Source organism: Lissotriton helveticus, chromosome 4_2 (assembly GCF_964261635.1).
Source record: "Lissotriton helveticus chromosome 4_2, aLisHel1.1, whole genome shotgun sequence".
In the NCBI taxonomy this organism is placed as follows: domain Eukaryota; kingdom Metazoa; phylum Chordata; class Amphibia; order Caudata; family Salamandridae; genus Lissotriton; species Lissotriton helveticus.
The window spans coordinates 16,257,282-16,279,199 of NC_136064.1; the positions used below are offsets into that span (position 1 = coordinate 16,257,282).

The 21,918-nt window shown below is 48.9% G+C and overlaps 1 protein-coding gene across 3 annotated transcripts in view; it reads right to left on the reverse strand.

Moving 5' to 3' along the window:
* LOC144752187 (rho GTPase-activating protein 20-like) overlaps positions 1 to 21,918 on the reverse strand; it is a 499,614-nt gene that overhangs the window by 40,434 nt on the left and 437,262 nt on the right. For all 3 annotated transcript variants that reach the window (XM_078640127.1, XM_078640125.1, XM_078640126.1), the window contains one exon: positions 6,779 to 6,968. In XM_078640127.1, the coding sequence (XP_078496253.1) occupies positions 6,779 to 6,968 (190 nt within the window). The remainder of the gene's footprint in view (positions 1 to 6,778; positions 6,969 to 21,918) is intronic.

Sequence of the window (21,918 nt, forward strand, 5' to 3'; positions counted from 1 at the left end):
AAGAGAGGGCTGGTCAGGCAAACAGATAAAAGCCGACAGCGCAGAAAGATAACCCTTCACTGTGGCAACAGCAAGCCCCTGCTGCGCCAGAGAAAGGGCAAATTGAAGAACATCAGATAAATGGGCCCTCAAAGGGTCTAAAGACTTCTCCCTACACCAAGTAACAAATTTCGACCACCTATAAGAATAGATGGACTTAGTGGAGTCACGCCTGGCTGACAAGATGACATCCACTACATCAGGCGGGAGAGAAAAAGAACTCAGGTTGCCCCGTTCAATCTCCAGGCATGAAGGTGTAAGGTCTGGAGGTGGGGGTGTAGAACCTGCCCCTCCATCTGGGAGAGGAGATCTGCCCTGTTGAGGGAGACGGAGCGGCGGGTGAGAGGAGAGGTGGAGAAGGTCTGAGTACCACACCCTTCTTGGCCAATCCGGGGCGATCAATATAACTTGGGCCCGGTCTTGGCGAACCTTCCTCAGAACCCGAGGAATCAAAGGTATGGGGGGAAACGCGTAAAGGAGTTGCGAGTTCCAACTCAACTGAAACGCATCCCCCAAGGCTCCTTGCATCGGATACTGGAGACTGCAGAATGACAGGCAGTGAGCATTCTCGCGAGTGGCGAACAGGTCCACCCGAGGAGTCCCCCACATCTGAAAGATGTCGTGTACTACCTCCGGATGGAGAACTGCCGACTGAGAATATCTGCACGAACGTTCTGAACTCCGGCCAGATGTTTTGCCATCAGACAAATCTGATGGACCTGAACCCAGGACCAGAGACGCAGAGCCTCTCGGCAGAGACACTGCGACCCCACACCTCCCTGCTTGTTGATGTACCACATCGCGGTCGTGTTGTCCGTAAGGACCTGAACCGACTGACCGCGAAGGGAAGGGAGGAAGGCCTTGAGCGCCAGACGTATCGCCTGCAATTCTAGAAGGTTGATGTGAAGCAACCTATCCTCTGGAGACCAAAGACCCTTGACCTCCAGGTCCCCCAGATGAGCACCCCACCCGAGAGTGGACGCATCCGTTATCACTGTGGCCACCGATGGAGGAAGATGAAAGGGCTTTCCTTGTGACAGATTGCCCTCCACGCTCCACCAAGAAAGATCCGCCGCAGCTTCTCTGGAGATCCTCACTGACTCCCTGAGATCTCCCTTGTGCTGATACCACTGCCTGCGGAGGCACCACTGGAGTGCCCTCATGTGCCAGCGTGCATGGTTGACCAACAGAATGCATGAAGCCATCAGACCGAGCAGGGGAAGGATCTTCAGGACTGGAACAACCGCTCCATTGAAAAATAAAGGAATCATTCCCTGTATGTCGCGAATCCTTTGAGGAGGAGGGAATGCGCGACACACAGTAGTGTCCAGTACCGCACCTATGAACAGGTTGCGCTGTGAGGGCACCAGGTGAGACTTGGGTACATTTATCGAAAAACCCAACCTGTGCAACAACTGAGTTGTTTCCTGCATATGATGGAGCACCTTCTCCGGCGACTCCACTTTGATCAGCCAGTCGTCTAGATACAGAAACACATGTATCCCCGTTCTCCTGAGATGAGCTGCCACCACTGCCATCACCTTGGTGAAGACTCGAGGAGCAGTAGTAAGACCAAATGGAAGGACCACAAACTGGTAATGTTGTGACCCAACCGTAAAACGGAGATACTTTCTGTGCGACTTCAAGATGGGAATATGAAAATACGCATCCTGCAAGTCGATCGACACCATCCAGTCTTCTTCCAGCAGCGCTTGAAGAACCTGTGCAAGAGTGAGCATTTTGAACTTTTCCTGCTTCAGGTAAAGGTTCAAAATCCTGAGATCCAGGATTGGCCGAAGCCTGCCATCCTTCTTGGGGATCAGGAAACACCGGGAGTAGCACCCTTGACCCCTTTCCTGCTCTGGAACCACCTCTATCGCACCCTTTCGGAACAGTGCCAGGACTTCTTCCTGCAGGAGAAGCAGGTGGTCCTCCGAACAATAACCCTGACAAGGAAGGTAATTTGGGGGAAACTCCCGAAAAGGAAGAGCATACCCATTCTCTACAAGATTGAGAACCCAAAGATCCGATGTTATTAATTCCCAATCTTGTAGAAAACGAGTAAGCCGACCCCCCACTGGGACCACATGATCCGGAATGGCGGATCTAGGGCTGCTTTGCTGCGTTGGCAGGGGGCTGGGAAGGGGAGGAGGAAGAGGAGGAGGAAGCTTGACTACCTCTAGGGCGGGATTTCTGCCTGCCTCTGTACGATTTGTACAGCATATTTTGCTGCTGTTGTGGCTGCTGCTGAGATGGTCTGTAAGAACGAAAGGAAGATCTGCCAAACCCTCTGAAGCGTCTTCCAGTAGTACCCCTGGACTGAAGACCCAAAGATTTCGCAGTGGCTCTACTTTCTTTAAAACGTTCCAAGGCAGAATCAGCCTTTTTGCCAAACAATCCTGAGCCATCAAAAGGCAAGTCCATCAAAACAGACTGAACGTCTGCAGAGAACTCCGATGTCTTAAGCCAGGCAGCCCTCCTAGTGGCCACGGAAGAGCCCATGACCCTCGCCACCGAATCAGCAGTGTCCAGACCACTCTGAATCACCTGCCTCGCAGCTGCTTGAGTGTCCGATATCACCTCCTGAAAATCTTTTCTGTCTTCCTCAGGGATTTTCGGAACTAACTGCTTGACAGAGTCCATCAAGGCATGAAATACCTCCCCATCAGACAAGTAGCGTTGGTTGACTTAAGCACCATACTGGCTGAGGAGAAGACCTACTTGGCAGTTTGATCCTGCTTCCTGGATTCTTTATCCCCAGGAACCTGCGGAAAAGCCCCAGCAGACCTCTTCGAGTAGGCAGACTGCACAACTAAACTCTCAGGCAGGGGGTGTGTTGACAAAAATTCAGGGTCACCAGGAGCAACTCTGTACCTCCTCGCCACTGTCCTTGAAACTGCAGGAGCAGACAAAGGCTTTTTCCAGACCTCATAGATGGGCTCAGCTAATGCATCATTGAAGGGTAACATAGGTTCAATAATAGAGGAGGGTGAATGAAGAACCTCAGTTAAAATATTCGGCTTATAATCAGCAGTTGGCAGAGTAATGTTCAATAAACCCGCTGCTTTTTTAATAACAGTGTGATAAGGAACCACTTCTTTCGAAGGTACATTTGACACTGAAGCCAAATCCCACTCAGGAGACAGTTCAAGTCCACTGGCCTCATCAAGGTCCTCAAAAGGATCTTCAGATTCCTGTAACTCTCCTTCCTCAACATCAGCATACCGATACTGTTCTTCCTCCAGAAGTCTCTGGGCTTCTCTCCGTAACCTTTCCTTGCCGACAGAAGTCGAAGGATCTGGAATCGACCGGCGTCGAACCCGAAGTCGGATGAGGTCGTTTCATCCGAGGCCGAGTAGAGTCCTGCTTCGGAGTCGTAGGCACCGGCGTCGATGGAATCGGCGTCGTACGCTTCGGCGTCGACGGCACAGGAGGTGCTGGAAAATGCCAATGCGGTGGTATAGCCGGCATAAAAGGCAGGAAGGGCGCAGGGGCATAAGCCTGGGGAACACCCAAGTTAAAAGCCATAGGACCCGTGGGACCAAGAGGTGCACCAGACGGGAACATTGCCCTAGAATAAACTCCAAACATGGCGTTCAGGAACTGAGATGGATCATGACCTGGAGCTGGAAAATCTGGATATGGACCTCTGGGTTGTTCCCGAGGAGGCGGAGTCGACACGACGTCGACCTCTTCATCGAGTCCAGGAACCGGGGTCGACGAACCCGCAGGCGCCGGAACCCCTCGACCTCATCAGCCCCCCGCTCCTCACCTTCATCCTCCTGACCAGAAGGATTGAATGGAACTGGAGAATGGACCTGCTTCGGAGACTCGGACAAATTCGGATGTGAAGCCTCACCAACAGAGTCATGCTCTTCCGACTCTGAAATCTCTACTTCCTTACTAAAAAGCTTGACCTGGGACTTTGGCCTCGAGCAAGATTCCTTTCCAGAGTGATGACGCGACTCATGGCTCCTCTTCTTGTGTTTCTTCCTCGATGATTTTGAAACATGAGCCGAAGACGACTCCGATCGCGACCTCGATCGAGACCTCGACCTCGAACGTCGAGACCGAGACTTCAAAGCCTTTTTAACTTTCTTATCTTTCAGTTTTGCTACGAGGAGTTTCGTCTCCCTCTCTCGCAAGGCCTTCGGGGTCATCTTCTTACAGCAAGGGCAATCCTCGACGTCATGGTCGGAACTCAGGCACCAGACACAGCATTCATGCGGGTCGGTAATTGACATTGTCTTGCCACATTCACCGCAAGCCTTAAAACCAGTCTTCTTCGTTGACATCTCGAAGAAAATAGAGATAGACACAGTAATAATAGAATAATAGTAACAAAGTTACTGTGAAGCTACAGTACGATCCTAAAAAACTGTTAGCGTCGACGACGCGGAAAAAAGGGAACTGATGTCATCACGCCGGCGTGGGCCTATTATAGGCGTCGGTGACGTCAGCGGAGTCGCGAGCGGAGCCGTGCCTCTGTGACGTCCAAGTCCACGTCGGCGCGAGGCTACAAAAAGAATTTCCAAATGTTGCTGACGCAAGGGGATATTCACAAGGTGAGGAATCCACACGGCAGATGTATCTATCAGAAATGGGGCGCTAGGTCGTGCTGGGAGGCCTTGGCCTTGCGCTTTACATCTACTGACATTCAAGTGCTCGCAAGGTTTGGAAGATTTGTGAGACTTTTGGACAATCTTCTATTACCTCCCTCGGCTGTCACGCTTCCTCCCTCTCCCCTCAAAGACTTATTACAGACTTTTTCCGTCCTTTGGCCTAGTACTCTTTGTCTTAATTATTTTTATCTGGTAAAGCACAGCAAAACGTTCACACAGGCAACCATAATGCTGTTCCTCAATAAGCATATAGGTCTTTAAGCCTGGAAAATTGTTTTTTTTAGCCTTGTTTTTATTTGATAAATATGCTAAAAGCTAAATTTTATAACCATGCTAAAGTAGATTTTGTATAGCAATGGTTTTAAGTAACTGTGCTAAATTAATAAAAACTTGAAACTTGAAAACTAGTATCCAGCACGTATTTCCGTGTGGCTTTATTAAGATGGGGTGTTTCGTACCAAACACCTTGGGGTACAGTGAAGCCATCATGCAGCTGGAGAACTCGTAATGACGAGTGTCCAGACCATGTACTCATTATGGCTTCCCTGTGTACTGGTAATATCTAAGGGTGAACTTAGATATCACCGGGACATATCCACTCCCACAGATATGCCCTCACCTGGGTATAGTGAACCCTGCCTTAGGCTGTAAGGCCTGCAATAGGGGTGTTTTACCTATGCCACATGTAGTGTTGCAGGCATGGCACACAGGGATGTTTGACATGTCGACTCTTTTTTTGTTTGCACCAAGACAAGCAGGCTGCAATGGCAGCTTGCATGAGCTTGGTGAGGTAGGCGTAATTCGGGCTGCAGCCCTTAGCGAGGGACCCTCTTTAGTTTCAACACCCTAGTTACCAGGGGTAAGACCTACTAGGGTCTTATAGGGATCCTAAAGGGGGTGCAATCGTGGAAAATCATACAGTTTAGGGAAAAAACACTGGTACTGGGGGCCCGATTACCAGGAACCCAGTACACTCTCATTCAAAGTTGCTCCAGATACCAGGCATAAAGTGGGGGGTAACCATGCACCCTAATCCTGGCCCTAACTCAAACTTTATGTCTAATTCTTCCCCTTAAGCCAACTTAGTACTTAAATTGACCCTTGTTGTGAGCCTATTCTTCATCTCATCCATTTCCCAAACCCAATACAAACTGCTATACATAAAACACAGATGATTCTACTAATTTAAATAAAATGCAATTCTACTTATTAGCCATTTATGCTTGATAGCGCTGATGTATGTAGCTACCTTCTTAAACCTAATAAAAAGTATTAAAATCAAAATGCAATTCTCTTGTTTGATTTGATTTACCCCGATTATTTTAAGGATTTCCACTGATATGTCCAGGGATAAAATGAAAGAACACTGTAAAAACATGTGCATATCCACAATCAACATTTTTCTGTGGATCGAAATCTCTTTCCAAAGACCCCAATGAAGAGAGATAGGGAGTTCACTCTCCATTGTTATCATAGAAGTGAAAAAAGCAAACCCAAAATGTATGCAACTAGCCCCAAAATTACAAGTTTGTGGGTGCTCGCCTACATTTATTTAGGTAGAGCCTCTGAGGAATACCCAAGGCAACCCCTACATTAGTGATTGTGAAAATTCCACCTCACTGGCAGAATTTCCCTATTCGAGAATACCATGTGGTGGGGAATATTCTGCTCTGGCAAATCATTTTTTGTCAATATAAGTTGTACCCCTGAGCACAAAATGATCTGAGAACCAAATCTATGCTACCTTTTAAACAAAGTATGGGTGCCTACAACAAATTGCTGTATTACGACGGAACTGAATTCTTTTATAAAGAAAATAATAACCTGCAAAAACAATTGGCACGTTCTTTTAAACCGAAATGGGAACAGAATACTGTTTCAAGACTATCATTGTACCACAAGATCATGTGAAAAATACTGAGGACCAAAATATTCACAAGGATAAGTATACCAAGGATTCAGTAAAGTGAACCTATACTTAACTATTTTGGTGCTTGGTATTTTGCTCATGATATCATGGTACAACAATATTCTTGAAACAATATTTTGACATATGACCATAGCATTCTCCACTTCTACTGGAAGATCTCTTTAGGAGGCAGTTTGTGCAGTTGTACCTTCCTTGCCGATTTGCTCTCCTCTTCCGGACCTGTAGGGGTTGGCAACCAGAGCATATTGGGCGCTATGCACAGGGCCAGGTTGAAGGCGGTCATCTGATTCTCCTCTGAGTTCTCCTGAATGTGATAAAGAACTTGAAACAGGTGTTTGAGCAAAATAATGTTGGCTTCGGGGAGTCTCTCCAGCAACCTAAGGCCCAAACGACAACGTATAAATAACATTTGAAATAAACCTCTATGTATTACATATTTTAATGATATTTGCATACCAACAAGTCCCAAAAAGCCTTCACTGTGCCAGGTATAAATTACCATCAACCTAATCTTTGGAAACAGTCTCTGCAGCTTTGACAAATTAATTCTAGTCATTAAGAAGGAAGTTGGAAACTAGCTAACTTGCCTCTTAATTTCAAATGAGGCATGTGCCTGTCTCCGGCATCATTAGCAGGGTGTCAGTGGGACCATAAGAAAGCGAGACCAGCCTGAGACAGCAGGCCTCCATTCTTCTCACTGTGTGAGCTACTACCAGGAAGATGATAGTGAAATCCTTGCATCTCACCTGCTAACAGTAAGTCATGTGTGATGTGCCTCCCTGAAGGCTCAAAGTGTGCTGTAATAAAGAATTGTGATTCTTCTATTACCATGACCAGAGAATCTGGATTTCATTAAAGACACGGAGGCTGACATTATGCAATAATCTTTTAATGCAACTTAGCTCTTCCCTTGTACACCTTTAATAATTTCCTTACAGGTGAGTGATGACATGAACAGGGAGACACTCATTTATCTGGCAATCAATAAATCAATCAAATACTTTATTCAATTTTAAAGGATATAATCATACAAATGAACATAAAAGAGAAAACCAAATCATCACAGTCGTCCATGAATACACTTATTATACTTGTGACATAAAATTATAAATGTACTCCATAAAAAGGGTATTATATTTAGACAGGAAGAAAAGAAGTTGAGAACAAACACCTTAATAACCTCCCCTAGCTCCTAAACTTACTTAACTGTCATTCTAAAGGCAGGATGCGTCCCTGACTGGATGTAGGCATAGATCAGAAACTGGCAGGGGCATCAGTAAAGAGCTTTTGCGGCATGAGGGTTATACAAGGAGAAAGGAAACCGTGATTTTTCCAAGACCCATAAAAGCTGAATAAGTTCTAACATTTGCTATTAGAGAGCACCAATGCTACGGGGAACTGGCCTTCTTAATGCTCATTCTTATGGATTTTGAGTTGAAAAAATAAAATGTGGGGGACCTTATTTTTGTTTTATCGACCTCCACCACCAAATTATTCCTAGTCATGATGGACAGGTAAAAAATACATTACACCATTCACCTTAAATACGGTGGGCTGTGTAATGTACTTCCTCTGACGACCCCTACTCCATCTGGCTGTCGGAGGAAGTTTTCGGTTGATAGTGCCAACGGGGGCTCCATTGATAGACAACATATAGTCCACCCATCTCTAAATGAAGTGTACAGTGTACTCTGTAGTGTCTGCAACAAAGTACTGTGTCCACCAGAGTGTAAAGCTGGCCCAAAGTTAATTAAATGATCACTGATTCTGATTAGTATGTAGGGAGAGATTTTGTTTCCAAGTCCAAAGCAGAATTTGTAAATTAGGCAGACAACTTAAGAGTTAACTCACTGGAAACTATTAAAGGCTTCTTAGTAAAGTGGTGACAGAATCTCCATTTTTAGGTCGAGCCTATAGCGGCAGCGCGAATGCGCTGCTCGCTTTGCGAGGCATGTAGTATTCAGTATCGAGTGGAAGCTCTGTGGAAGCGCCGCCCATCTTTTTCATTGGCTTAGTTCCTAAATTATGTCTTCCGATTGGTTTTAGGCTTGTTAGTCCCTCCTTATGACGAGCATGTCGTCATTTGTATACTTCCATGGCTATGACCACTTTACTTCGAGTGTTACACAGTATGTTTTAATTATACAGCGAGCACTATTTTCTTCCTATGCCTCCCCCTCCTGCAGTCTGTACCTCTGCGCAGTGCAATAGTTCTCGCATAAATTCACATCCTATTGCAGTGGAAAGGCTTGTTTTATGCAGGTGGTTGATACGTCCGCCAATTTAAATTACGATCGTATTTTACTTGATAGGACCACGTCAAAAAGTTCAGCCAGTTTTGTCGGCTCGTGGATCCGAGGCATATGGTGCTGAAGGGGACTTTTCAGAGTTGCGCTCACTCCTCACAGGTGCCTACTCCTCTGGCTCCAACAGGCAATCTCCAGGGCACGTCCTGAAAGGTGAAGAGAAAACAAAAGCAGCGCGCGCCCCTTTTGACAGAGTAAGCTGAAAGAAAGCAGCGTTTACCACTTCCGCGTGCGGGTTGCGCAGCGAGCCTGAGCACTATTGTTCGGTGCAGAGCGGGTCACAGGTGAAGCGGGGCGGGCACTGCGAGGGACACGGTTATGGCGCAGTTTGCCAACTTCCTGAGGAACAGCTTCAGGTGCAGGTCCAGTGCGGGTACTGCAGGTGCTGGGGTTGGGCAAACTGGGACAGAGAGGATTTCCGCTGCCGCTGGCCCCTAAAGTAAACATTGTCCCTTCGGTCTTTGATATCCATGTTGTCCCTTGACCATTGTAATTAGAGTGTATATGTTGCGCTAATCTATTATACCATAAAAGCATTTATACAGCACCTTTCTGTCCGCTGTAAAGCCAGAAGCGCTCTCATGCTGTACTGTGCTCTTTGCCAAGTTTTCCAACTCTGAGCGCTTCTACTATTGGAATGTGCCCAGCTTCTCAACTAACATATTATGTACTGTCCACTTAAGGTGCGTGCTCTTTTATCATGTTATATGCTTCTTGCTAGACCTGTCTGCTTCTGAGAGTCCCCTCACCATTATGATTTCTTTTGTTCCCCTGCACCTCCCAAAATTTGTCGCTTTTCTTTGTCTGCCAGGACTTTTTATGTGTTGTTTCATGGGGTTAGATGTTCCTTGACGCCCAGTTGCTCACAAGGTTTGTGGCACCTATTTACAAGACACGTGACGAAACCTGTGGCATTACAAACTGGGGTTGTCAACCCAAAGATATAGCCCTAAAATGGTGGACACCCTTATCCCTCATGTGAGTGACTCCCATTGGAGCCTTCATGAACCCTGGCCTCATGAGGTTTTGGCGCCCTTGGTTTGGCGCGCATTTCTGACAGGAATACCTTTATTTTCCTCAGGTACACAAAATGGCTGCTCTAGAACCCCAGTACGGTGGCTGTGAGTGTCCCAAAAACCCCTCAAGAGTGCCTTGTCATTGTCACAGCCAGAGAAGGTTCTAGAACCTTCTGGCTCGTGCCAGTACCCCAGGGCACTGGCTATATAAGGCTCAGTCCCTGCCGGCCATTTTAGATTCATTCTAGATTCCAGACTTGACACCAGGTCGACACCTGCCCTGTTGACCCCTGAGGTGGCTGGTAGCGCAGGCAGTAGAGCAGCAAAGGGTTGCTGGCGTTGTGTCTGACTGGCGTTCCAGTCAGCTACGTGAGAAGTGATCTAGCGCCTACAGCGCCTGCCCAGCGAGTACCTCATGTCCCCCCCCAAAGACTGTGGCCAGATTCGTGTGTCTCCCCGTCCCCCCGGTGGTGAACTGTGATCGATTTATCGAGTCGCGAGGCGAGAGCAAGTTCGCCGCGACCGCGATCGTCAGCTGTGCCCCCTTCGCGACAGGTGCCTCTAGAGGGGAGCTCGGACGTCTCCGAGCCCCACCAGCGTAGAGCGCTTCCTGCGCAGATTGAAGGTGAGGTGGTGCGCCGGGGCGGGGAAAGGCCAGTCTTCGTTAGGCGGGACTAGCGTCTCTGCCACTCCCCAGTGACCCGGGAGCTGTAGCTGTGGGCGGGAACCACCCTGAATGCGGAAGTCGGAGGGAGGTCTGTGGAGCCCCTGAGAGCCCCGTCGCTAACGAGAGGAGTGCTGTGCCCGACTGAATCGTACCTTGAATTACAGCCGATGTGAGGTGGGCCCGTTTCCTCATAGTGAATGCAGCGTTGTGAAGGAACTGTGAACCGGCATCTATTTGACTGTGCGCGAAGGTTGTGTGACCTCTCCGGCAGCCCGTTCGTCAGTCTAATGACTTTGAACTGGTACCGCCTGTGCTCAAGTGGCGCTAAAGCCCGTAGGCACGCATAGACTTCACCGGCAAAGCAGAGATCCTATCCCGGTGACCGCCGAGTACAAATGATGTATTTACTGTGTTTCCTTGCCTTCTAGATATACGCGCATACGCCTTGAGTGATTATTAAAGAGTCCCAAACCTTAATTTGTGCTCAGAGAAGCCGTATACCTGGTCATTGAAAACAGCATAAACTGTAAGAGTTATCTTTCCCATTTGAAACGTATTGCCGATGTAATGATTCTAAAGTATTTAATTGGTGGCAGCGATACCAGAAGAAAAATGTGGTTGTTTATTTAAATGAACCAATATTTATTCTGATATTTATTGTGATATTTATTGTGATATTCATTCCTGAAGTTATTCTATTCATTAGTACTATTTATTACCAGAACTGTGTGTCCAAAAGAAATGTATATGTGCTTTCCCAGTCAACCCTATTTACAACAAAGAGCTTTTATATAAAGGAATCATATTTTTCTACATCAGTGGTGTGGTGTCCTTCTTTTTGGTGTGGATGAACAAGGAGTTATTATTGGGTCAAAGCCGGCTTAACACTACAGCCTTCACCTGCCTTGTCACTTGAGCCAAGCTACCCCCCCTTTGTGCTGGGCTTGCCCATCGCAGGTCCAACATAAAATTGGTGCTCAGCGGGTGGGATCACGAGCCGTGCTTGTTTTGTACCCCATAATAATTCAGTGTGCACCACAGGTACACACCCGGAGTTTTCTCCTAGCGGCCCTCCAATTCAACGTTTTGCTTTTTCTAAATTCTTCCTGGAGGTGGGTGGAGGTGACCCTCAGAGTTCTTATCCTTGTAACCTACTTCGGGGTGGTTGTCCACACTTTTCACTGACAAGATGGAATTCGAAATGTCAGAGCTGGAGACCTATACCGTGGCACAGCTCAAGGATTTCTGTCAGGAAAGGGGAGTGTTCGTTAGGCGAGGGGCCAAAAGAGAGGAGCTCCGTACTAGTCTGCGAGCCTGGGTGGAAGCGCACACGGAGGGAACGGTGGAGGAGGAGGAGTCAGACAGAGGTACTGTCATTGAGGGAACTGCAGAATGTCCCCTGGGGGTGGGTGAGATGTCAATCAGCCCCAAGGTAGCCTCACGGGAGGGCAGCAGTGTATCCTCAAGAGGGTTGTCCGAGACCGAGTTAGCCGACAGGAGAGAGGAAAGACAGCTAAGGTGGGAGCTGGCCAAGATGGAGATGGAAGAAAGGATGGCAGGGAGGAGAATGGAACACGAGTTCAAGTTACGAGAACTCGACCCCCAGACCCGCAACATTACTCCGGAGGGTGTCGAGTCAAAGGAATTTGCCAGGGAGCCCAAGCCTCATTTACCCAAGGACGTAGTCGCCAGTTACGCCGCTGGAGACGACATAGCTAAGTGGCTGACAGCCTATGAGGTCTTCTTAAGAGCCCATGGGATCCATGAGAAGCATTGGGGTGGTGGATTATACCGCTACATGCCTCCGACAGGTAGGGATGCCCTATTGGCCCTAGACCGGGAGGAGCAGGTAGACTACCCCGCCATGAAGGTGGCGCTCATCAGAAAGTTTGGGTTGACCCCAGAGAAATACCGGCAAAGGTTTAGGGGCAGCCACAAACTGAGCTCACAGAATTGGGTTGACTTCCTGGATTATGCCAAGAAAGCCCTAGATGGGTGGGTCCAAGGTAGTGAGGTGGAAGACTACCGAGGGTTGTACGACCTAATACTCAAGGAACATCTACTCGAGAAATGTCTTCCCGAGCTGAGGCAACACCTGGTAGACAGGAAACTTACTTGCCCCCGTAAGCTTGCTGAGGAGGCAGACATTTGGGTAAGTACCCGAGTGTCTACAAGGGGGACGGGAGGAGATTCTCAGAAATCCGGACAGGGCGCTCCTCAGAAGAAAGGGGGAGAAGATAACAAGAAACAGGAGTTCTCCAAAGGCCCCCAAAATAACTTTAAGGGGAAAAGTCACTTTTCCAATTCTAAGGCTATCCCGCAGAAGAACCCTAATCCTGGCCAGAGTCAGCAGCCAAGGGTTGTCCATTGCTTTGAGTGCGGTGGTATTGGACATTATAAGGGAGACGTGAAATGCCCAAAGAGGCCACCCCCTCCCACTGGAGAAAAGACCCCGGGGGTTGCTAGTGTAGCGCTCGGGGAGGAGATGCCCTTAGATAAGGGAAGGGAGAGGGTGGGTGTCACCTTAGTGTCCCTGGGAGATCGGGAGATGGTTCCAAAGATCCAGGTGCCCTCAAATACTACCAAGTATGGGCAGTGGGTCACCATCAACGGCCATAGAGGGGAAGCTCTGAGAGATACAGGAGCCAGTATGACTATGGTAAGGAGTCATCTGGTGTCCTCGGAGCAGGTGATTCCAGGCGTACTTCATCCAGCCGCGATGGCTGACGGCAGAATGGGCCACTATCCCGTGGCCGAGGTTCCCTTTGAGTGGGGAGGGGTTGCAGGTTCACTTCGAGTTGTCGTAAGCCCCGCCGTGCCAGTCGATTGTCTGCTGGGTAATGATATGGAGCACAATGCTTGGAAGGAGGTGGAATACCGGACTCATACTGAGATGCTGGGTACACCTGATTGGGCCTGTGTGAGTACCAGGTCTGCGGCTGCTCGGGAGGAGAAGTCGCGTGGGTTGGAGCCTGGAACAATGGCCCACCCAGCTGCTGATGAGGGAGCATCTCGAGGACAGGAGGAGCCTGCCTCGATGTCCGTGCCCCGTGAGACGGATAGGCCACCTATGAAGGTGGACCCGGAGTCCGCGGAGGAGGACACGGTTCCGTTGGAGGACTTGCCTATCCCAGCTGAGTGGCGAGTGGAGGGAGGACCATCCAGGGAGGAACTAAGCAAGGGACAGAGGGAATGTCCCACCCTCGAGGGTCTGAGGCAACAGGCTGAAGCCCAGGCAGCAGGTAACGAGTCTGGGAACTATCGCGTTTACTGGGAGGATGGTCTCCTCTACAGTGAGCCCAGGGCGCCAGTGCACGGATTGTCACGGTCCCTGGTAGTCCCACAGTGTTACCGAGCCTTCCTATTAGAGTTGGCTGATGAGATTCCCTTGGCAGGACACTTGGGTCAGGACAAGACCTTTGCCCGGCTTGTCCCCCACTTTTATTGGCCTCGAATGAGGGTGTCGTCCGACACATACTGTCGGTCGTGTGTGTCATGCCAAGCTAGTGGGAAAACAGGGACGAAGCTGAAGGCTCCCCTGGAACCACTTCCCGTCGTTGGCACCCCCTTTGAAAGGGTGGGCATCGACATTGCTGGGCCCCTAGATCCACCTACATCATCCGGTCACAGGTTTATCCAGGTACTGGTGGATCACGCCACAAGGTATCCAGAGGCAATTCCTCTGAGAACCATTACTGCACCGGTAGTGGCGAAGGCCCTGATGGGGATCTTTACCCGAGTGGGATTCCCCAAGGAAGTTGTGTCTGACAGGGGGACCAACTTCCTGTCAGCATATATGCGGGCAATGTGGAAGGAGTGCGGAGTGACTTACAGTTTCACCACTCCTTATCACCCACAGACCAATGGTCTCGTGGAAAGGTTCAACCAAACCTTGAAGGGTATGATCAAAAGTCTACCCGAAAGCCTGCGGAGGAAATGGGACGTCCTCCTACCCTGTTTGCTCTTTTCCTACAGGGAAGTGCCGCAAAAGGGAGTGGGTTTCAGCCCCTTCGAGCTTTTGTACGGGCACCCTGTACGTGGACCTCTCAGCCTGGTGAGGGACTCCTGGGAAAAGTCTCCCCGGAAAGTTCCCCAGGATGTGGTGAGCTACATGCTGGCCTTCCGAAGCCAAATGGCTAAGTTGTGGAAGCAAGCTTCTGACAACTTGGACGCCAGCCAGGCAGTCATGAAAGCGTGGTATGACCACCATGCTCACCCAGTGGAGTTGGAGCCTGGACAGAAGGTGTGGGTGATGGAGCCTGGAGAGCTGAGCGCCCTCCAGGACCGTTGGACAGGCCCCTACGAGGTGTTGGAAAAGATGGGCAAGACTACCTACCTGGTGGATGTGAAAACCCCTCGACACCCGCATCGGGTGTTACATGCCAATCGCCTCAAACCCCACTTTGAGAGGCCCGAAGTCATGTTGGTAATGGTGACTGACGGTTCGGAGGAAGAGGACATTGAGCCTCTCCCCGACCTTTTTGCGTCTCAAGAAAAGGATGGGTCAGTGGAGGGAGTGAAACTCTCACCATCCCTGACTCCTGAGCAGCAGGAGGAATGTCGCCAGGTCTTGGGATCATTCGCTCCTCTGTTCTCCCTTGTCCCGGGCAAGACCCACCTGTGTACCCATGACGTGGACACTGGAGACAGCCCACCTGTGAAGTCGAAGTCTTACCGGCTGTCTGACAAGGTATAGGCCAGTATCCAAAGCGAAGTAGCTAAGATGCTGGAGCTAGGAGTCCTCGAACCTTCAAGTAGCCCTTGGTCTAGCCCGGTGGTTTTGGTTCCCAAAGCTGCCCCACCTGGTGCCACACCAGAATTGCGATTCTGTGTGGACTACCGAGGACTAAATTCAGTAACCAAGACAGATGCTCATCAAATCCCTCGGGCGGATGAACTGATTGACCGGTTGGGAGCTGCCCAATATCTCAGTACCATTGACCTTACTGCAGGGTACTGGCAGATTCCCGTGACTGATGGAGCCAAGGAAAGGTCAGCCTTCTCCACACCTGATGGACACTACAAGTTCTGCGTCATGCCCTTTGGGCTCAAGAACGCTCCTGCCACTTTTCAGCGGCTGGTGAACACGATCCTCACCGGGATGGAGTCATTCTCGGCTGCCTACTTGGATGACATAGCTGTCTTCAGTAGCAGCTGGGAGGATCATTTGCAGCTCTTGCAAACCGTTCTCCAGGCCCTGGAACAGGCTGGCTTGACGATCAAGGCCAGCAAATGTCAGATTGGACAGGGGTCGGTAGTGTACTTAGGACACTTGGTGGGCCGGGGAACGGTGCAGCCCCTTCAGGCGAAGATTGAGGCAATCATGGCCTGGAAACCCCCCAAGACCCAGACTGAGGTCCGAGCCTTCCTGGGCCTCACAGGTTACTACAGACGATTCGTAAAGGGGTATGGCACTATCGTGGCACCCCTTACAGAACTCACGGCCAAAAAGCAACCCAGGAGAGTCATCTGGACGGAGGCTTGCCAGCGAGCCTTCGACACTCTGAAACAAGCATTGTGTAAAGCTCCAGTCCTGAAGGCTCCAGATTTTTCGAAAGAGTTCATTGTCCAGACAGATGCATCCGACATTGGCATTGGGGCGGTGTTATCGCAACTCAATGAAGAGGGTCTGGATCAACCCGTGGTCTTTCTGTCATGGAGACTGCTTCCCCGGGAACAGAGGTGGAGTACCATCGAGCGGGAAGCCTTTGCGGTGGTCTGGGCACAGAAGAAGCTGCGACCATACTTGTTTGGTTCACACTTCCTTGTTCAGACAGACCACCGACCCCTTCGTTGGCTCATGCAAATGAAGGGAGAAAAACCCAAACTGTTGAGGTGGTCTATCTCCCTACAGTGTTGAGGACTCCCAAGGGGTTGGGTAGTTCTCCCCACTTTCAGCTGGGGGGGACGCGTGTTAGACCTGTCTGCTTCTGAGAGTCCCCTCACCATTATGATTTCTTTTGTTCCCCTGCACCTCCCAAAATGTGTCGCTTTTCTTTGTCTGCCAGGACTTTTTATGTGTTGTTTCATGGGGTTAGATGTTCCTTGACGCCCAGTTGCTCACAAGGTTTGTGGCACCTATTTACAAGACACGTGACGAAACCTGTGGCATTACAAACTGGGATTGTCAACCCAAAGATATAGCCCTAAAATGGTGGACACCCTTATCCCTCATGTGAGTGACTCCCATTGGAGCCTTCATGAACCCTGGCCTCATGAGGTTTTGGCGCCCTTGGTTTGGCGCGCATTTCTGACAGGAATACCTTTATTTTCCTCAGGTACACAAAATGGCTGCTCTAGAACCCCAGTACGGTGGCTGTGAGTGTCCCAAAAACCCCTCAAGAGTGCCTTGTCATTGTCACAGCCAGAGAAGGTTCTAGAACCTTCTGGCTCGTGCCAGTACCCCAGGGCACTGGCTATATAAGGCTCAGTCCCTGGCGGCCATTTTAGATTCATTCTAGATTCCAGACTTGACACCAGGTCGACACCTGCCCTGTTGACCCCTGAGGTGGCTGGTAGCGCAGGCAGTAGAGCAGCAAAGGGTTGCTGGCGTTGTGTCTGACTGGCGTTCCAGTCACCTACGTGAGAAGTGATCTAGCGCCTACAGCGCCTGCCCAGCGAGTACCTCATTGCCCCCCCAAAGACTGTGGCCAGATTTGTGTGCCTCCCCGCCCCCCCGGTGGTGAACTGTGATCGATTTATCGAGTCGCGAGGCAAGAGCAAGTTCGCCGCGATCGTCAGCTGTGCCCCCTTCGCGACAGGTGCCTCTAGAGGGGAGCTCGGACGTCTCCGAGCCCCACCAGCGTAGAGCGCTTCCTGCGCAGATTGAAGGTGAGGTGGTGCGCCGGGGCAGGGAAAGGCCAGTCTTCGTTAGGCAGGACTAGCGTCTCTGGCACTCCCCAGTGACCCGGGAGCTGTAGCTGTGGGCGGGAACCACCCTGAATGCGGAAGTCTGAGGGAGGTCTGTGGAGCCCCTGAGAGCCCCGTCGCTAATGAGAGGAGTGCTGTGCCTGACTGAATCATACCTTGAATTACAGCCGATGTGAGGTGGGCCCGTTTCCTCATAGTGAATGCAGCGTTGTGAAGGAAATGTGAACCGGCATCTATTTGACTGTGCGCGAAGGTTGTGTGACCTCTCCGGCAGCCCGTTCGTCAGTCTAATGACTTTGAACTGGTACCGCCTGTGCTCAAGTGGCGCTAAAGCCCGTAGGCGCGCATAGACTTCACCGGCAAAGCAGAGATCCTATCCCGGTGACCGCCGAGTACAAATGATGTATTTACTGTGTTTCCTTGCCTTCTAGATATACGCGCATACGCCTTGAGTGATTATTAAAGAGTCCCAAACCTTAATTTGTGCTCAGAGAAGCCGTATACCTGGTCATTGAAAACAGCATAAACTGTAAGAGTTATCTTTCCCATTTGAAACGTATTGCCGATGTAATGATTCTAAAGTATTTAATTGGTGGCAGCGATACCAGCAGAAAAATGTGGTTGTTTATTTAAATTTTTGCTGAGGAAATTTTTTCGCTTTTGCTGAGGAAGATGGCCGCGGAACAGGAGCTCTAGGAAAGAGCTCCGGGATTAGGGATCACCAAATTTGGTATTAATCCCCGAAAAATCCCCGAAAAATCCCTGCAAAAAACCCTATCTGCGACCTGGAACAGAGCGGGCATAGAGCGTGCACTTTACAGAGCGGGAGAAGGAAAGAAAACGTCGGGATCCGACTTACAGACAACCAGCCCTCCATGACTGCAGGACTGCAGGACAGAGGTATATGGCGGACGGGAGCTGAACGCGAAGAGTCCACAGCCAGCAACAGACACGAGAGAGACACCAGCAGCACCAGCAATACAGCGCTGGGCACAGTGAGCTGCGCTGATCTACCTCGCTACAGGAGAAGCGAGTAGCTGTCCGGGAGCTTCGGGAGGACTACGGGTATGATCTTGACACGGCAGACGGGGAGAGCAGATCGAGGCAGGAGAGCGAGCCTGCGTAAATAAAGGTAGGGGCCCCATAACCCCTCCGAGTATCCCCCCCCCCCGCTCCCCCTCCTCTGGATCATCCGAGGACAAGTAACGGGAGACAGGAAAAGTCGGAGCTGAGCCGTCCCGCCTGATCTAACAATGGCGGCGAGAACGGACAAAGGAAATACATACTGACTGCAACGTCGGAATGGTAATAAAGGACTAGACGCTCCCAACCACTAACATGCAGCACATGACTAGATGATATAAATAGAAAAGTCTCACCAGTTACACAAACGGAGGAAATAAGGTCCGGCTGGCCTGACCTTAAAATGGCGGCCGTTTCTGACATCGTCAGGCATGAAACAAAAACTGCACCAAAATAAACACAGCAGGCAGAAGAGGAGAAAGTGAAAAGGGACTTTTATCGCAGCAACTGCAAAGAAAGGCAATTGTGAATGGACTACAAGTAAGGGAAAGAGAGAAAAGACTTCAGCTCTCACTGTGAAAGAGAGAAGAGACTTCTCAGCACTCACTCAGATAAAGTAACAAACGGCCATCTTGGAATGGGGAGCAACCCCATCAATAACTAAACATCCTCACACAAGATCCACATGCAAACAAGGAAAGATAAAGAGGAAAAAGGTGGTTATAAAGAAAAAGGGCTAAGTTAGTAGCAGCTTACAAAGAGACATGAAAGAGATCAGGTAAAATAGTGGAAAGAGTAATGAGATCATAGCTATAATTCAAAATGATAACAAGGTGGTCTCAGTGAAACCTGGAAGGACAGAAACTAGAAACACTTTAAGATCTTCACGTACTAAAGAACAATTATGTCGGTCAGGTACACAGAACGTGAAGACATGAACGCACAAGTAATAACATACCCACCCAAGATTTCTAAGAACGCGGCAAAAAAGGTCAAACACAACTTACTGAAGAAACACCCAGAACAACTGTTCTTGGACCCCTCGTTTAACACAGATAGGGGCATTATCATAAACGACCTAATATTCTTAACTAGAAGAACGGCGCCCTGGCGTAATGTCGTGACAAAAAGTCTAAATATTGAAAATATAACCAACATCCCACACGGCACAAAAATTAGGAGCAAACCTTCAGCATGGTGCAGAACTGTCCTAAACATAACTATATACAAAAATGGAATTGTACTCATCCAAGCAGCAGACAGAGAGCTAGTAAAATTTGACAAAATATTCTCAACGTTAAAAATAGAAGCAGAAAACTTAAGATCCCAGACACCTCGAACACAACGAGTAGTCAATATAATCAAGAACACTTCTTCCAATACTGATGGAACACCAAACATAAACCTTCAAGATCCACCACAACCAACACGCCATGGAGAAAGACCTAATCATCAACAAAACTTGACTCCACCAGATATCACAAATGACGTCAACAACTCGGTCTCCAGAGTAGCCAACAAAACGGACTGCCGGAACGATCTAATCACCAACACTGGAGATTTACCTGGAACTACGATGGCCATACCGGAGAAGGAGATTAAAAGGATATGGTTAGCTCCTAACCCTCGAAATAAAGAGAAGAGCCAGGCACAAATAGAAATGCCGGTGCCGATACCACATGACGCCACAACACTTGAAGAGGGTGGCTCAGCGCCAAGTGAGATCTCCTATGAAGATAACCACAAAAAGAACAGGGCAGAGGATATCAACATTCCCCAATCTCCCTCGAATGCGAATCTGGAGTCCATTAGAGCTCTATCCACTAAAACACCCTCTACACCTAATATCATAGGAAGCAATGGAGACACCCCTAATAAAGTCAAGAATCATATCAAAAATAAGGATACAGCGGCTAGACCGGTAGCAATGAGAAAAGACCTGTCACGGAGGAGGGAAAATTGTAGAACGAACACAGCCAGGTCTATTTCACATAAGAAATTTGCCCGAACATTGAAAGAAGTCAATGAGCTCAAGAAACTAATAAGCAACCTGGCACAAGACTCGATGAATGCCGCAAAGACAATTGAGAAAATCTGGGAGATGACGATGAATACACACACGAAGGTCGCACAAATCCAGAATCTTGTACTCCGACCCAACAGACCAAACAGGACCAACCCCTTAACAAATAAAGAAGCCCTGGCCCTACTGCAATCTTATGAACAACCGGCTCAGGGAAAGGAGGAGTATATCGAAATTGTACCGATTGACTCGAATAGAACGTCCAGAAAGAATGACAGGAAAGCAATCCACCACAACTTACAACATATACAGGCAACCACAATCGACACGGAAAATGACAACCCCGTTAACTCACAGAAAGCCCTGAAAAGCCTACTTCTTAATTGTCGCTCGGCAACTAAACATGCATCGGACATAGCCGCCCTCATCATCAACAAGGAAATCGACTTGGCCATCCTCACGGAAACATGGCTCAGTGAATCATCATCTCCTACCATTGATCTCCTAGTACCACCTCAATATAACATTGTTAGGTTAGACAGACCAAGGAAAGTGGGAGGAGGTATAGCGTGCATTCACCGGTCCGAGATTAAGGTCAACCAATTCCAATCTGACCCCACGGAATCCTGTGAATACCTTGGTCTTAACATAAGATCACTAAACAATCAAAGCTATAACCTGCATGCGTTCTACCACCCACCGGGAGAGAACACTAAGTTCACAGAGCAACTAATAGAGATTATAACTGCCAACTCGAACTCGGATGCCAACAACATATTCCTAGGTGACTTTAACCTCCACTGGGACGACGGCGACGACAAAATGGTGAACTCGATTAAAGACTTCCTCAATGAGCTAAACCTTACGCAAGCATGCACCCAGCCCACTCACTCACAAGGAGCGACCCTTGACTGGATTATTTCAAGAAACAAAGAGACTTCAATCCTTGCTATAGACCCGTGTGATTGGTCGGACCATCACGCCATAACATTCACGATACCCACAATGAAAAAAGGTAAGACCGTGCAACCTCGCAAGTGTAAAAAACTAATTCGAGACACAAAAGAAGCCAATATTGAATTACTAGTGGAAAGATGTGAGAAAGACCTGAAGCCTCGTAACAACAGGCAGAATGACAATGTCAACGAGCTGACAGATCATTACATAACCTCGATCGGTAATATAGTCAACGACACCCTGCCTCAAAAACTGAAAAATGTCTCAGAAAAACCAAAAAACCCCTGGTTCAATGAATCATTGAACGAAGACAGGCGAAAACTGAGAATGGCTGAAAGGAAATGGAGACAACATCCCTCCTCCCCTGAGCTGAAAGACCTCAGAAAAACGAGAAAACAATATAACAAAAAGATAATCAACACCAAAAAAGAATTTATAAGGGCTGAACTTGACAATGCCACAAAC